Source organism: Euprymna scolopes, chromosome 41 (assembly GCF_053919585.1).
Source record: "Euprymna scolopes isolate OS-2025 chromosome 41, ASM5391958v1, whole genome shotgun sequence".
NCBI lineage: Eukaryota > Metazoa > Mollusca > Cephalopoda > Sepiida > Sepiolidae > Euprymna > Euprymna scolopes.
In genome coordinates, this window is record NC_136522.1 from 69,587,597 (window position 1) to 69,605,644 (window position 18,048).

Here is an 18,048-nt window from a genome sequence, read left to right on the forward strand (position 1 = left end):
TACGTACGTTAAAAGGTACTAAGATATTAATATGTAGATTGAGTTTTCTTAAAACCAGTTGGAAATTACTTTTAAAAAAATTGTTTTTTTTTAAATTTTGTATTAAAAAATCCAAAAGCAAAACTAAAAACTTATTTTGGAGTCCACTTAAATTTTTGTATTAAAGAAAAAAAAAAAAAATAATATCCACCAAAATTTAAAAACTAACAAAAAACAAAACTAAGTTTTATATATATATATATATATATATATATATATATATATATATATATATATATATATATTTTTTGGTCAATTTAAATTTATCTCTCCGATCTGGTCAGAATGATATTTCAGTTAAGGTGGAGAGGGGTTAATTAAATTGTGGAGTTGAAAAAGCGTAACATAGCGTGGAGGCGCATATGTAAACGCATGTGAAGTGACGTCACCGCTAAAGGGAAAACGAGAAAGAGAACGATAACGAGGGAGACGAGATAAACGTTCGAGATCTCGTGGCAGACGTGGAGAACGTTCTAGATCACGTGGGTGACGAGATAAACGTTCGAGATCTCGTAGCAGACGTGGAGAACGTCCTAAATCACGTGGGTGACGTCACAGTTGTATCAACGAGGAAGTAGATGTTGCTGCTACAAAGAACAAGCGAGTTGGAGTTATTTCCTATTCTTTGTCTTGGAAACTACACACAATGTGCGTTGGTCCATGGACAGTGTCACATAAGGAGGAGAGATTTAAATTATATTTTATTGCAGTTGACTGACAGAAAATTGATTTATTTTCACGGTTTTCAAACAAAAGAAAATTTAATTTTTTTTTTATACACGAAATGAAACTAGTATGATAGTAAGAAAAAAAAAAAAAAAAGGGCTTTTTTTTTTCTTTCAACAATAAACAAAAACAACCCCCTCCCCCCCAGTCGTTTGAGATGTCTATGAAAAGCAAATGATAGCAGAGATGATCCATGATTTATTTCTTAGCGTATAGTGTGTCGTCTTCCTCGTAAATCTTTTCATTTGACGCATTTATGTCACACTCGAGATTTATATTCACATTTTCCTTTGCTGCCGCGACCACTTCTTCCTCCTGTAACTTCGGATGCACCTCCGTGTTTATCATTTTTACTTTCATTGGTGGCCCCCCCTTAAGATTGACTTTATCCAATTTCTCCCAGGCAGCAGCCCCTTCTTCCACCCCGCACGTCTTGTCGAGATTGTTCGAACATGCAAGGTTGTGATTGCCGACAGCGTTCATCCCGTGATTCACCTGCTTGTTGACCTTTTCATACAACATGTTCACTTTGTTCGTGTTCCAGTAGCTGTTATTCGCAGCTACGGTCGTGCGGGTCGTCGATCCATCAGCGTCGTTATGGATTTGAGCATAGGACGTGTTCTGAAACAGAACTGCCGGCTCTTTTGCAACATATTTCTTCTTCAACCTTAAAAAAAAAAAAAAAAAAAAAAAAAAGAAAAGTTTAGATAAAAGGAAATACAAGAGATACAAGAAAAAAAAAAATAGTACTTATTTAAAAATTAAACATTTTAAAAATTTAATTTGCAGAAAAATCTTTGAGATGTATATAGCCATTACAGACAAAGATGTCATATTCCAAAAAAAATATTTATCAAGTATTTTTCTTTTATACATAGAAAACTATTTTTTTATATGATTTTCAGCTATATCTATTACACAGCTGATTTTGATCACTAGTTCAAATTGAGTTGTCTCCTATTTAATTATAAAGCATGGCAGATCAAAACAATGTATCGTTTCCTCATAAAACGAAATTTTCTTAGTTAACAAAAAACTACTTGATCAATTTATGTGATTTTTGGAATATGACATCTTCGTTCTGTGATGGTATGAACATCAAAGTTTTTTTTTTTTTTTTGTTTTTTTGTAAACATTTTTCATTATTTTTTGTCTGGAAAATAGGTTTAATTCTAAATAAAAGCACAAAATTTGATATTGATTTTTTGAACGCAAAAACAGATAAGAAAATCCAAACATCTCAACTAGAGCAATTGTGCAAAAGTTGGAAGTTTCAAAAAGTACAGTTAATAAGCAATTTTCATTGAAGAAATATTGCTAACAAAGGAGAAAGTTTATTTCTATCCTCTTTGTGTGCCCAAAAAAATCTTGGATCCTTCCAAACAACCTAATTAATTAGTAGGTTCCTTGTTTAGGTAATGATCAGAGGAGGGGGACAAAAAAAAAAAAAAAAAAAAAAAAAAAAAAAAAAAAGGTTAAACACAAACTGAAGCAAATTAAGGGTAGAAATGAGCTTCGCAGATTCACCTGTGTATAAATGCAATTTTTTATATATGCTTTTAACATTTGTGTTCTTACTCGCATTAGTGTGATTTGATCACTGTTTCATATTGTATGATATTTCGGGAAAATTTTCCTTCCTCAGACAATTTTATTTCAAACCTGCATATGGGGGGGGGGGCTGTTGCAAATGAGAGGATGTTTGCAGTAATTGAAATGGACTTGAAATTAATTTATTTTGTTTTAAATTCTATTATTATTTAAAACTAATAATGTAGGGTTAATAATGGTTAGGGTTAGTATTAATATTCTATTCCATGTTATTTTATTTATTTTTTCTGTGTATTTATAACTTTATTTGGATTTTATTTAAGTTTAGTCGAACGCATATGTGAAGGGAAATTTTAGAAATATCATACGATATGATTGGTTTGGTGTGGTTTATTCGTTTTGTTTTATGGCATATCAACCCTTTTTGGGTTATTTAATGCCGAATCCAGTTATTTTGGAAATAGAATTCATGTTGCAACCAATTATTTTTTAGAAGGTTTTTATTCTCTAAGCTTTTTGTATCTTCAATCGATTCTAATACGGTTTTCGATTCTCAACTTTTTAAAAAAAATTGGCGACTCCTAAAATGCAGAATCGAGCTCAACATGTTTTGTTGTTTTGCTATCGACATAATCGCATTACTACACTGTTTCTTGTTAGATCGTCGAAGTTAAGTGACGTGGAGCCTGTCCAGTATAGAATTGGTGACTATTTGGGAATGCTAGGTGCTGTATATCTTTTTATGACTGGAATATGCATGTGAGCAAGGACTGCTTGTGTATTTGATACTCCCTGTTGGAGGAAGTTGGTGTAGTCAATCCAAGACTTATACCTAGCTATTACATGTTTGAAGCCTTAGTTTTTTGTTTTTTTTACATGGGGGTCACCACTTATCAAGGCCCGGAGGCCACTCAGGGATAAGGGTTATTGCGTGTACAGTAATCAATGAGATAGTATTGTAGTAATCATTAGTATTGGAGATTTGATAAAGTGTCGTACTTAAGGGGGCGGTTTGTCAGGAATTTGTTTATGTTGGATTTGAAGACATCCAGGTTGTAGTCAGGTGGGAAACAGGCGAACGGAACAGAGTTCCACAAGTTTTTTTGTTTTACGGCATATCAACCCTTTTTGGGTTATTTAATGCCGAATCCAGTTATTTTGGAAACAGTATTCATGTTGCACCCAATTATTTTGTAGAAGTTTTTTATTCTTCAAACTCTTTGTATCTTCAGTCGTTAGTTTGTAGTGTTTGGTTTCGTTGTTTCATAGTGGATTTTATCGTTTTTGTTTCCTACCCTGCAGAACATGAATGAGTTTTGCTATGGAAGAGGGAAAAGGGTTACAGTATTAATGTTTGGTACATTTGAAATTAGGAAACCAGTCAGGAAGCGGGGGGGGGGGTGAGATAGAAAGAGAAAGGAGAAATGGGAAGAAGGAAAAAGGGGGGGAGAAAGTGGGTTGTTTTTTTTTGTTTTTGCAGAACATAATTAAGTTTTGCAAAAGGAAGTAGAAAAACAAAAAGCATCAATGTTAGGTGCATTTTGGCGCAGGAGGCCAATATCTTCAGACAACCTGATCTGGTAGCACCAGACATGTTTGAAGCACTCAAGGATAGTGGGTAGATATAAAAAGAAATATAGTCCATTTTTTTTTTTCAACCTTCTATGTGTATTCTATAAACGGACAAAGAATTTTGTATTGATATATTTGGTATTAAGATTATGAACACAAAGCAAAGTTGACAAAGATGAAAAAAAAAAAAATGGAAGATTTTAGAAATGTTATAATGGAATTTTTAAACCAACAAGATAAATAAATGATGATGAATACTATGAGAGGAAGTGGGGAAATGGGAAGAAGGAAAAGATGGGCTGTTGTTTTTGGTTTTGCAGAACAAAATCAAGTTTTGTAAAAGGAAGCAGAAAAACAAAAAGCATCAATGTTAGGTGAATTTTGTCTCAGAAAGCCAATATCTTCAGACAGCCTGATCTGGTAGCACCATTCATATGATACGAAACTTCCATTAGACTATGCTGATGCAATAATGAACTTAATAACGAATTGTGAAGAGAGGGGGGGTCGTATTTACTAGGGTAACCAAAAGAATGAACGTTAAATGTATGGATTGGATGGAATAAACATGGGTGACGTGGTTGTGAAAAAATATGTCAAATGTATAAAAGTTCCGTCTTGTTGAGGAGAGTGAGAAGGGAAAATAACGAGCAAGTATCCTGCTACCACCTGCAAACATGACTTGTTTGGGAGAGTGACTCATCGGAAAGAAATTTATAGAAATTTATGACAATGAATAAAATCCAATCTGCAAAACCTACTTCAGCTATTAGCTAGTTGTGTGACCATATTGAATTTATATGTGGTATATTGTTAGGAGAAACATATATACCCCCCTCCTTATATCATAATGGATATATAGATATGAGCCAGACAGACCTCCCCTTCCCCCCTTCCAAGTCAAGCAGCAGACCTCCCCTTCCTAAGTTGAACAGCGAACAATCGAACGACACAACCCCTCCCTCACTCACTCACTGATCAACTATAAGCAGCAGTCAAACACCCACGCAAACATAGGTAACCATGACAACCGACATAAGGCGATCGTGACATTAAGCGCGGAAAGAAAACGCGCGAAAAAGTTTAGTTTCAAGCTGACAACCGTTGTGAAACGACGGCAATATTTTCTGCTCCCCAAAAAGCAGGAACATGCACCCGCGTGGACGACGCTTGGTGATCGACAAATGATCAGCTCAACTCAACTTGGCAGACGGCCATGAGACCAAAAAGGGACATTTACTCCAACATGGAATTACCTTGGTCAACATAATTTAACAAGAGCCATTCTACTGAGAGCTTTGTTAGGACAAACCGCATATCGAAGACGATGAAGAAAGTAAAAAAAGTGATAAAGAAAACTAAGAACATTATCACGTCATCAAAATGCGCGTGTCAGGGGAGAAATTCCAACCAAAAAAGCTGAGTATAGATAGGAAAAATTGTTTTTATTTTATTAATTATATATGTATGTAAAAGAACAAAAACAGAAATGTTGAAACCAAGAAACTCCAGCATCCATCCCTGAATCCTATATCATTCCCATTAATAGAGATTCTTACTTTCTATAAGTATTAATTTTAAAGTTAAAAAAAAAAAAAATTTTTTTAGTAGTTGTTGATATGTACAAGTCCATAGCCTGCCCCCTGGATAATCATCGACCCCAATGGTTGTGTTATGATTTTCTCTCCATCGTCGTATTTCTTTTCTGGCTGTGCCATCTCTCATACTGGCTATTACAAAGAGCGCGTAAACGGGTGTAGTAATTGTATACAAAAATAAAAACATAAGTTTCACACAATAAAAATACTAACAAACATATTTTCCAGATGACTTACTGACACCAGGTATGTTTGTGCTATTGTGTCCCCGCAGCTAGCATCTACATTTTGGTTAAGTTTCAGCCTTTCAAATATAGAACCTCAGCTTTAAGATTGTCGTATGGCCTCTTCAAACTAGTCTGCCTGTCTACTTCATCTCCAGCCGCCTATGTCACTTTGAATCTACCCCAATGTCCTCCATTATTAGATTCTATAATAACGTAATATTTTTAATATATTAGTAATATTTTTAATATATTAGTGCAGCAATATTGTCAGAGACGTGGTTTATTATCATGCAGTCCTAATTTGAGGAAAAATGGTAGAGAAATAAATGCATTTTTCTCATAAAAATATTGAGATATTACAATTTCTTATATAATATATTAAAAATCTCATTAAAATTGTATATTATAATAATTAAAAATGTATAATATCGTATTAAAAATGTAGAATATTATCTTAAAAGTGTATAATTATTACTATTAAAAATATTACATTAATTTTTTTTTTTCCAAATTTTTAAATAAAATATTCTTTTTCGGGAAATACAAACAAATTTTGTCTTTTATTTAATACTAGCGAGGGGTACCCAGCGTTTCCTGGGTGTTTGGAGGTGTGTGTGGTTATAATAATAAAAAAAAAAGTTTTGATAAGTGAGTATGAGGATTGAACCCGAACCTTTGAAGCAAAGTTGGAAATTAAAGTGTGAAAAAAAAAAGTGCGATGTTAACCGTTGAGCCACCGCGACATACAACGGAGACACATTTGAATTTATTTAATTACTTAGAATTTGCAGGTGCACATTTTAATGTCTTAATGAGGTCAACTTTGACTGCAGGGTTTTTATTTTTATTTTCCCAAGATGTTGGGGGGGGGCAGTTCCCCCTTGTCCAATTTGATTAGTAATTGTCTGATATAAGGAAAATATTTCCACATTGATCAAAGCTGATTGCTTTCTGACATTTCTGGCGATGGCGACCGGAAAAATACCGCCAGAATTAGTGTCGCTTTTATTATAGGAAAAAGTCTAATCCACACGCGGCGAGTAAAAACTGTTGAATATTTATCTTCCCAAAGTCGAGCAAATTAAATAGACAGGCGAGCTCCATTGTTAACTCGGAGATATTATGATTTATATGTGATATAAAAAGTTATAAGTTGCAAGCCAACCAAGCGCTTCTCTGAAAAAAGTCTTTCTTGGACATACACAAAAAGCGAACATACATACACACATTTTGGCTTTTATATATATAGATTTCCCGAAGAAGAATATTTTATTATTCAAAAATTTGAAAAAAAAAAAAAAAAAAATTATGCAATATTTTTAATAATTATACACTTTTTAATATCATAAGAAATTGGAATATCTTGACACTTTTTTTGACAAAAATGTCCTTCTATGACACACTGCATTTCTTTCTCTACCATTCTCCCCCAAATTAGGACTATATGTTAATCAACCACGTCTCTGACATTATTTATGCAATACTCTCCTTAAATACTAATGCCCTGGTACAAGTATTTAGCAATTTAAAGGTACACTACCATAGTTGACATGCTTTGTTTCTTTTTTGAGTTACAGACAAGCTGGTAACAGGATACATAGCTTCTCCAACATGAACAGTCACGTTCCTAACCCGTTACCAAAATAATGAAGACCAGCAAGCCTCACTTCTAGATCTATTCCTAACTACAATACCTGAGGATTGTGTGAAACATACCATTCACTTTGCTTTATTGTTTGACATCACCCTAAGCTCTCGATCCCAACCTGAGGAGTGTAGCGTTTGAGGTGCACACATGCAAACACAAGCATGACAGCCAGTGGCAAACGCACCGAACGATGAGGTCAAAGTTGTCATATCAAGATCTACAGGTGAAAGGTCAACTACTTGACACACGCACCTGTCGGAGGTGAGGCGGCTGAAAACAAAGCAGGTCACATATATAGCCCAGAGAAAAAAAGGAAAGAGACAGAAGCCTACTGTACACTCTTTAACCCTTATCCTCGAGTGGCCTCTTGCCCTTGATAATATGGTGATGCCTGATGCTTGTAGTAAAAAAAAAAAAAAAAAAAAAGCCACAGCAACCGAAAAATCAACACTGTACAAGTGTGGCTCTAATCCACCCACCTCCCCTAACCGCTCTAGTCTCTGGCTAGACACACACATTTATTATGCAGTAACAAAGAAACAGCAAATGCAAGTTTTTTTTATATTTTTATACAAAAACCAGCATAAGAGTTTTACTTTCTCGCTGACGAAAAATCGACTGTTGCTCAAAATGGCAAGATACTTCAGAAAGGCTGATTGGGAAGCCATCAGAAAACACATCAGCGATGCCCCATGGACTAATATCTTTTCTCTTTCTGACGAATATTGTGGCGCATAAGACAACTGAATGGTACAAAGCATCGGAACACATGTTCTCACACAGAAGTGCTGCATAGATTTGTTTTTGATATGATAGAAAAATGAAGTTAAAACTAAAAAAGAATCAGGTGCTTGTGCAGTTTACCAACGACATTAAAAAAAACGAAGATATTGAAAAAAAAAAAAAATTATATTGTACATACCCGTAATGGAATAAAAACAAGAAATCACTTAATTTGATCAAGTATTTTTTTTTTTAGAGGGGAAAAATCAAATTTTAATGAGATCAATCGTATTGTCGGGCGAGGAGGTTGGGGGGGAGGGCCTTAAACAAAAAAAAGGGATTAAAAAAAAACAAAAAAAAAACAGAAACTGCAAAATAAGTGAAAAAAAAAAAGTTTATCTCTGTATTTTGGTGCTTCTACACTTTATCGCCGAAACTGGAGACGCCAATTTATTTTGAGCACCTGTTGATTAGAATCAAAGGGAGAAATCAGTATTTTAAACTATGGCCGAAGTTAGAAATTAATAACAAAATAATTAAACTAGATAAACTTCCAGAAAGAACTGTGAAAAAAAAGTAAATAAAAAAAGTGAAAGAGAACATATATCCGTAATTGTTTAATTGGAAATGTTTCGATTTAATTCATGAAAACGTTCTCCAGTTTAATATTTTTGTTATTTATTTCATGCTTCGGCCATAGTTTAAAATAATGATTTCTCCCTTGGATTTTAACAGCAAGTGCGCGAAATAAAATAGCGTCTCCAGTTTTGTCGATAAAGTGTAGAAGTACTGGTATTTTTTCTGCCCATGCTTCAAAATAATCTCATCAAATTTTGACAAATTTTAAGCAGTGATGGGGTTATCTCTCCTGGCACCCTTCCCTCCTCGTCTGAGGAAATAGTCAAAATGGCTGCGATATGATGAACCTCATCAAAATTTGATTTTCCTCCATGAGGACTTTATTCCATAAGGATACGTACAAATATAGTTATTTTTCAATATCTGCATTTTTTAAGGTCTTTGGTAAACTGCACAAGCACCCCCCCAAAATATAATTCCATTGTGATACTGGACTCGAAAAACAATTAAATCAAATGAATTTTTTATGCGCTAGCAAGGCGAACATTTAATACTGTAGCAAAGTTACTATGTTAACGTGAAAATGTATAACCCTTAATAGCTGCATGGCTGTGTATGTGTGTTTTAGCTGCAGTGCATGGCGCCTAGTCACTACACACCTGTGTGCATGAAGATTTTTGCTATTAGTTTTCTATTCGTTTAGTATTTGTAGATAGCCAAGGATATAGTAACAAATTTAAAATTTAACGGTCAAAAAAACCACATAAAGACAAAATTGATTTTAATAAAAATATCTATTTATTAAAATTAAATTGAATTTTTTTTTTCAAATAAATCAAATAAATTATTCTTCAAGAAATACAGCTTTTTATTTTCCAATGTTTGAATAAATTATTCTTCAAGAAAGTTTTTATCAAATAAAATATTCAAGAAATAGTTTTTTTTTTTCAAATATTTTTCTTCAAGAAAGTATTTTTTTCAAATAATAAATTCTTCTTAAAAAAATAGTTTTTTTTTTCTAATTTTCAAATAAAATATTTTTCAAGAAATAGTTTGTTTTTTTTCAAATAAAACATTTTTTAAGGAATACGTTTTTTTTCAAATAATTCTTTTTTCTTCAAAAAAATAGTTTTTTTTAAAATTTCGAATAATAAATTATTCTTCAAGAAATAACCTTTTTTTCATGTCATTGAGGCTCAATTCATAACCTCAGAGGATGCGCCAGGACTTACCACCACCATGAAACGAAAGAAGAAAAAAAAAAACTGTTCATATTTCCTAAAGAAGAATATTTTATCATTTGAAAAAAGTTCAATTATATTTTAATAAATAGATATGTTTATTAAAATCAATTTTGCCCTTGTCTGGTCTTTTCAACCATTAAATTTTTAATACAGAATAAAAAGCGCCTCTTAAAACAGTGGATTTTCTTTATATATATTCATATATACACACACATTTGTGTGTGTCATGCAATTATATTAGAGGGGTAGAGCGAGGAAAGAGGAAATAGGTTTTCTATCTGTTGGTGTAGACACCAAATATAAATTTGTAATTATTAAAAAAAAAAAAAAAAAAAAAAAAAAATTTCTTTGTCCTTGACACATATATATATATATATATATATATATATATATATATATAAAAACCTTTAAATAAAATACACAGCAAGCTTTATACAAATTTTGTACCTCCAAACATACACAAACTTGAAAAAGTTTGTTAACTAGTAAAGCAAGCCTAAACAATGCAAAATATTCTTCGTATTCCATTTTGGTCTTGGTTACAGAACAGAAGAACTGTGAAGAAAGGTCCTGTGAAGCGTTATCGTTAGTGGAAAATCCAGTGAATAAAAAAACTGGAAACGTAAGCAGCAAGCAGTGTGCTATGCGAAGAAAGTGCCTTAAAATATTTGTAAAAAGATTTTAACCAATATTAACTTCCGACTTTTTTGTGTGCATCTTTTCTGAACTTATGTTCAACTCCTGAACTTACACGGAATTTCAAACCTAAAACTTTATTTAATCCATGAGAGTAGATCATTCTTGTTCTCTCACCTACGATTGGGTAGAAGTGTTAACTAGTATAACATTCTTAGTTGTTATTGGCTGTAGTAAAGATTACACTTTCAAGCTCCAGAGGAGTGTCATTTAGAATTGATTATTAATCAACACCTTTATCCATTGCGCCGCATTTTCATCACTGTTTTATATTTATGGCTTTATCATATCGCCACACAAGCATACTTTACCAGATATTAAAACAAATGCCGGAATAGCTTGTGGTTAAAAAATCTTACATGATATAACTTACCTTTGTGTCATTTTTCACACTGAGGTGTAGAAAGTAGATAGAAAAGAGGAGAAAAGGAGGGGAAAAACACGGATTACAAATAAAAAAAAAATAAAAACACTGATTGCAAAAAAAAACAAAAAAAAACACGGATTATAAAAAAATCCTTAAAAACACAGATTACAAAAAAAAAAACACTTAAAAACACGGATTACAAAAAAAAAAACCCTTAAAAACACGGATTACAAATAAAAAAAAAAAATAAAAACACTGATTGCAAAAAAAAACAAAAAAAAACACGGATTATAAAAAAATCCTTAAAAACACAGATTACAAAAAAAAAAAACACTTAAAAACACGGATTACAAAAAAAAAAAACCCTTAAAAACACGGATTACAAATAAAAAAAAAAAATAAAAACACTGATTGCAAAAAAAAACAAAAAAAAACACGGATTATAAAAAAATCCTTAAAAACACAGATTACAAAAAAAAAAAACACTTAAAAACACGGATTACAAAAAAAAAAAACCCTTAAAAACACGGATTACAAAAAAAAACCCTTAGATTTCACAAAAAAAGCAGATTACAAAAAAAAAAAACACAGATTACAAAAAAAAACCCTTAAAAACACGGATTACAAAAAAACTTAACATGGATTACAAAAAAAAAATAACAGATTATAAAAAAAAAAAAAAAGATTTCACAAAAAAACAGATTACAAACAAAAAACACAGATTACAAACAAAAAAAAACAGATTACAAAAAAATAGCTTGTTCTCTCAGTCATGACCAAGCATAAATCTTAAGAATGTAGAAAATAAATTAAAAATTCAAATTAAATTATAAATACACAAAAATAAAATCTAAACAAAAAAAAAAAAAAAAAATGTAATACTGAATATTCACACAAGTTCTTCATTTTTTTAGTTTAATAATATTTTTAAAACAAAATTTTCAACTTCTGTGAAACTGACAAACTCAGTAGGCACGTTTTAACTAAAGTGAAACCTATCTGACGAAGGAAAATTTCCCAAAATATCATACAATACGGAAATTCGATAGTCATGCAATTGAGAACACAAGCATAAAATGTTGTCAGAATTTAATTCTTATACCCTAACCCTTCTTTCTCTCTTCCCTTCCTTCTTTAACCCACCCTTCTATGCAAATAGTTGTAGACTACTACTGATAGCATGTGACTGTTTCTTTGTTGACGATTGGTCGAGCGATTTTTTTGCTCGCTGATTTAAGCAAAAATGGAAGTGAAAAAAGGCAGTTGCTTTGGTGGTTGCTTGAAAATGTCGAACCTGGATGTCGTAACACATCGTGGCGAGACATCAGGAGGCTCTAGATAAAGGTCCTACTTCGTCAGTTAAATTGTTGTCTAGGTGACAAAAATGAAGAGAAAAATGCTGGCAGAGTTCAGACACAAAAGTCTTAAAAAATCAAAAGTCTTGTCTAGAGGGAAAGAAATAAGTGCAAATATTAAACCTCAGACGAGTGAAAAAGTGACGTTGCAAACAACAATAATTTGCTTGTTCCTCAGGAAATATTCGAAGTGAAAGGAAAGTGTATAATATTCAATGGTGCAGCAAGAAAGAGCCTTCTCTAATAAGAAAAAAAGTTTTCATTCGACTAAACTGTTGAAACTACATAGGTCAAGTAATTTTTTTTTTTTTTTCAAGTAAAAGCTGACAAATATGATTAAAAGAAAGTTGAGACAGGCTCGAGGTGCACTAATCTGAGAAAAGAGGGGGGGGAACGACATGCATAGAAAAAAACAGTTGTGAACAGAAGAGAAATAGCAGACGACCGAGAAAAGAGGGGGGGGCGAACGACAGGCATAGAAAGAAGACCAGTTGTGAAAAAAAAGAGAAAAAAATAAATAAAAGGAAAGAAATGTAGATAGGGCAAGAATGCGGGGGATACTTCTTTTGGTCAAGAAAGCTGTAAACACTAATTGACCATGACAGCCCAGAGTGAAAAGAAGTACCAATGAAATTCCAATTTACAAAGCGACTATTGTTGACTGCCCCTGGGATGTGGGTGGCCTCTATGGAAAAGACGCGTGGCCTTTGTGGAGTTGGATTTGCTTCATTTTTATGATCCCTCAAAGTTAATTGAACGAGACCATTCTGGTTTTAATGGCCCGTCAAATTCTATTAGGCACACGCCGGCTGAGATATTCTACTTATTGCCAACAGAAGAAGAAGAAACAACCCCTTTTTTGGGCATAGGCAGCCTGGTGAAGATTTGAGTGACAGCGGTTCTGGCATCCTGATTGGCTAAAGGGCCGAATGAGAGAAAAAGAAGAAGATTTAGCTTCCGCCCCCACAATATAAGCAGCGCGTTTAGAGAGACCGAGACACGGAGTGACGTTCTGCTTCCCTGAGCTCGAACGAGCGAAAAAGCACCTCATCGATTGACCTGCCGACGCGTAGCCATTTAGTTTTTATCGAAACCGAGAGAACTTTGCAGTTAACAAACGGCCAGTCCCTAACTTAACAGCGAATTACGATTGTACCCGTAATTGAAATACAAGGAATTGTGAACAAAAGAAAACAACTATTGACTTGGTCTTTTCAATTGTTTTGCATGACGAGTCTGTTTCAGGTACTGGCCGCTGACATTCTCATCAGAAGACACGAGGACAAACAATCGGGGGACATCCACCACTAGACGACACGCGGGTGACGTAAGTGTCACAAGTTGAAGATGCAGATTTGTTTGATAAAAAAAAGAAAATCTAATGAGACATTTTTTATTTTTATGCTATCAAAAGTAGGAATGACAATCCTTCTCTCTAAAAAGAATTCCGTATAAATTATCCTTACTTCTAAGTTTTGCTTTAATCTATTCTTTCTCTCTCCAGAACTGTTACTAGAACCCTTAAGGTTAGTCAAAAGGGGATATTTTTTGGCAGTCAAAATACAGTCTTTTATATGGTTAAAAGGTGAACTTCAGACTTTATTATCATTTTCTTTCTCCCTCCCCTTTCAATTTATTTTTTCCCTCTTTAAATAAAAGTTTATAATTATTTCAAGTGCTTTTTATTTTCTCTTCTTTCTCCTTGTCTTACTTGTAAATGGTTATATGCAATTGGTTTTTATAGGTTCTAGTATTTAAATACGTCTAATTTGGCTGTTACTAAGTTAAATTCGGACATTATCACACGAGTTGACCAAGCCAAGTTTGAGAAATTTAGTAGTGTCATCTAAAATATTTGACATCTTATTAATATAGTCAGTATAGTCGGTTCGCCTCACACCAAACTTAGTAATATTATATACTAGCGGGGGTACCCGGCGTTGCCCGAGTGTTTGTTTCCGGGACGGGGGGGGGGAGTTTTAAAAAATGTTATGGTAGGTAAGTAGGAAGGATCAAACCCGGAGTCATGAGTAAAAGTAGGAAAATAAAGTGTGAAAAACAAACAAAATAAAAACATCTGCAACGTTAACAGTTCGGCCACCAAGAAAAGTCCATTCCAGTTGTTTAGGAAAAACAAAAAAAAAAAAAAAAAACAACGACTACGGTAGGTCGGCGCGAACGTGAAAATATAATGTGAATTGTCCAGCACGCTAACCAATACGCCACAGAGCACTGCAGCTTAGTTTAGTGATTTTAAATAACTTCACATGAAAGAACTACGAAGCCAAACCGGTCTTCTCTTCTCAACTGTTCCTTGTGAACGATCCCCAAACGGTGTTAAGTGGTGGCAGGGGGAGGAGGAATTTATAAGAGAAAATATTTTACCACTTCCATTGATCTTAACCGATTTTGGCCGTGACTTCTCAGCAGAAAAAGTATAGATCGAGGAATTTGAGAAATAATAAGCCTATAACACACCTCAGATATTGTTCTGCCGTTTGTGCATATTATATTTGCATGAAATATCTTGATTTTTAATCCTATTAAGGTCAAAATCCGACGGGAAAAAATGAGTTCATTTTATTTATATAGAGATTAATAGAAATTTATAACTTAAAATATTGCAACATTAAGAATTTTTTAAAATTCAATTTATAACATATAATCAATTCTTAATGCTGCAATATTTTAAGTTATAAATTTATATTTTTTACTAGAATATCTTCTTTTCTTTTCCAGTTTTAACTAGTCCTTTACTTTTCCATGTTTAAGTTTAACCATATTACTTTTCATGCTCGCATTTTTCTATTGTAATCCAGGATTTTTCAAGGCTTCCAATAAATTCACTTGTTTTTTGTTTTATTTTAGTCTTATTTTTTTGCCCCCATAAAACACATATGTAATAACAATGTACGACACTCGTCTGCTTTCAATAAAATCCCTCCAATTATCTCCCTTTTACAGGGTGACCCCGCCAAAAAAACGGGCCCCAACTCTAATTAGGCCCAGTTTCTTAGTGTTTTGTCCGAATGAAATGAAACTTTGGTCATAACTAGTTTATTATATTCAAAACATCACATCAAAACACAAAGGTCTTTCGCCTTTTCTTCTCTGTTCTACAGAATATGTATAACCCTTTCTTCCTCGCAAGGTTATCCGGTGTCGCTCGGCTTCGTTACATATGTTCTAGATGACCTACCATTTAGCTTTTGATTTTTTGGGGGGTCACCCTATATTCTGTTTCACTTGCTACTTGTTTTTCCGCGACAGCAGTGAATTAGCAGCAACAGTAATTGGCTGTTACTAAATTCGGACAATGTAAGTAAAAATACAAATAACTATAATATCGTTCAGTTTAGTGTGTTAACACTCAATCATGCACTTCCTGACGAAGGCTTTCGTATAAATCGAAAATTAGAAATTTTAAATAAACATTTATTTCAAAAATAAAAAATACTGCATGTTTTGAATTCTTAAATTCACTTAGTTCTGGGATCGAGTTTTGTTTGAAAACAAAACTAATTGTCCTAATTAGTCGTAATTTATAATTAATTGAACAACTCACTCATCTTTCAACGGAGGCCAGTTGATGAATTTTGAAAAACTGTCTTATTAAATTTATTCCTAGTGTTACGGATGACAGTGGGAGGACTTCTGAATCTGAGGGTAAAAGCTCCCGTCTCTTTTATTTACTAATCAAAAACAAAATATTGATCAGGATTAAATATTAAAATATATCAGAAACATTTTTTACAACAGACCAATATTTGTCTTAATTAAAAAAATTTTATTAAAAAAGCTAACAAAATGCTCTTGTGTCATCATGTCATACGGCAGTGGATGCTGATGGTATATTTCTTTTTTTTTTCCTTTTCTTCCTTTCGTTTTAGTTTGCATATTGCTATTGATGTTGTTGGTCATGTGACTAATTTCTGCTTGTTGATTGATCTGCGTATTCCCTCGTTTTGTTATAAATTTCAAGCTGAAGGCGGCAGTTCGGATTAAACTGGACTGGACATTCAAAATGTGTTGACGTACTATCTTTTCTCCGTCTAAACAGGACGTTAAAATGTTGAAGTGAACTCGTCTAAGTTACCTGGCAAGTTCATAACGTTAAAGTGATTGCATCTAAGTTACCTGATGTATTCGTATCTCGCTGAGAGAAATCTGCTGAGTTAAAGATGGAGAGTGAGCTTGTGTAATATTATAAAATGGAAAGAGAACAAAACAAAAAAAAACTGGTAGTGTTAAACCATTTTCTTGTCGATACAATGCACAAAAGTCTTTTTTCCTTTCTTTCCTCAACTTGCAACAAATCCTCGTGTACTCGATATTATCTTCCACCGTTCGTTCTCGTTCTAAGTTGTCCAACATAAAACTCAACTCAACTTTCATGCTTTAGAATTTGTCCTATTTAACAGTTACCACTTGTGTGCATATACAAATTAATGGCATACGTTGTCCACCAATGAGCGACCTACAAAATTATGCTTGTCTTTCCTTTTCTACATTTTTAGCTGTCATTTTATATGCTAAGCAAACACAAGGTCGTTTACAAGAGTGATGATTTCTATTACAAATATCATAAAATGTCTGACTCCCTGACATTTTTCCTTTTTTTTTTTTTTTTACAAGTCACTTATAAAGGCCTGAAGGCCACTAGAGAATAAGAGTTAATGAGTGTAAGGTGGTCACTGAGACAACAGCTTAGTGATCGTTTTTGGTGGAAATGGGGTAAAATTTGATTATTTAAGAGGGCAGCTCAATAAGAATTAGTTTACATTGGACTTGAAGACGACAATGTTGTAGTCAGTTGGGAAGCAGGTCAGTGAAACAGAGTTGCACAGCTCCAGGAAAAAAGTTTTCTCTATTGAATTTGTTTAAATTTAGACACAGGTAGAGAGTGGAGGAAATTGTTGATAGTGGTTGTAGCTTGACGAGCGATTTTTATGAAAGTTTGGCAAGTGAGGGGGGGGGCGCATAGATTGAAGCTCAGACAAGCACTTATGAAAATAATGATAGAGCAAAGACAGGCTTACAACGTCTCTTCTGTGGGGAAAGAGTTTGCAGTGAGGAGAAATGAACATCGCCTACAAGGTTTTGAACTTTGTCAAGGCAAGATAGGGTTCTCCTGATTTAAGTTATTCTAAAGATGAAGTGATTACGCTGATATTGTTACATGATAAGGGCTGTCTCCTTTTCATGTAAGTATAAAAATAGAGAGATTTAGTTAAATGTAAAAATGAAATAGAATAGACGAAATTCGAACCTCGTAATTTAGGTTTAGAAATAGATTGAGAGAGAGAATTAGAAAATGGAATGTAAAAACAAACCATTGTTTAGCTTAGAGATTAAATAGTTTAAAGAAAAGGAATGTGCATTTGTCAATTCTGTTATGAAATTGAATGAGGAATGCAACTATAGGATAATTTAATAAAAATGTTTTTAACATATTGGAAATAGAGGTTACTGGGAATATATGTTAAAATTCCTTTTGTAAACAAAGGAAAAAGTTTTGGACACGCACTTCCAGAACACGTGAAAGAAGACACATGTTTTAACATGTGTATGACGTCATGGAAAATGGGAAGTTCTCAATATAGTTAGAAACTTTAGAGTTAAGCAGGGAGTCTGAGAGTCTGAGGACGAGAGACGACAGTCTGGAAGCGAGACGGTCACCTTTGAAACATAGAATGTAAAACTTTGAATTCTTGACTAAGAAA

The 18,048-nt window shown here is 33.3% G+C and overlaps 1 protein-coding gene across 1 annotated transcript in view; it reads right to left on the reverse strand.

Moving 5' to 3' along the window:
- Positions 1–283: 283 nt before the first annotated feature.
- The window catches only part of LOC145266606 (uncharacterized), a 155,045-nt gene continuing 137,280 nt past the window's right edge, over positions 284–18,048 (reverse strand). Inside the window, exon 6 of the mRNA XM_080122500.1 lies at positions 284–1,432. Coding sequence (XP_079978626.1) covers positions 964–1,432 — 469 coding nt within the window. The 3' untranslated portion in view covers positions 284–963. The remainder of the gene's footprint in view (positions 1,433–18,048) is intronic.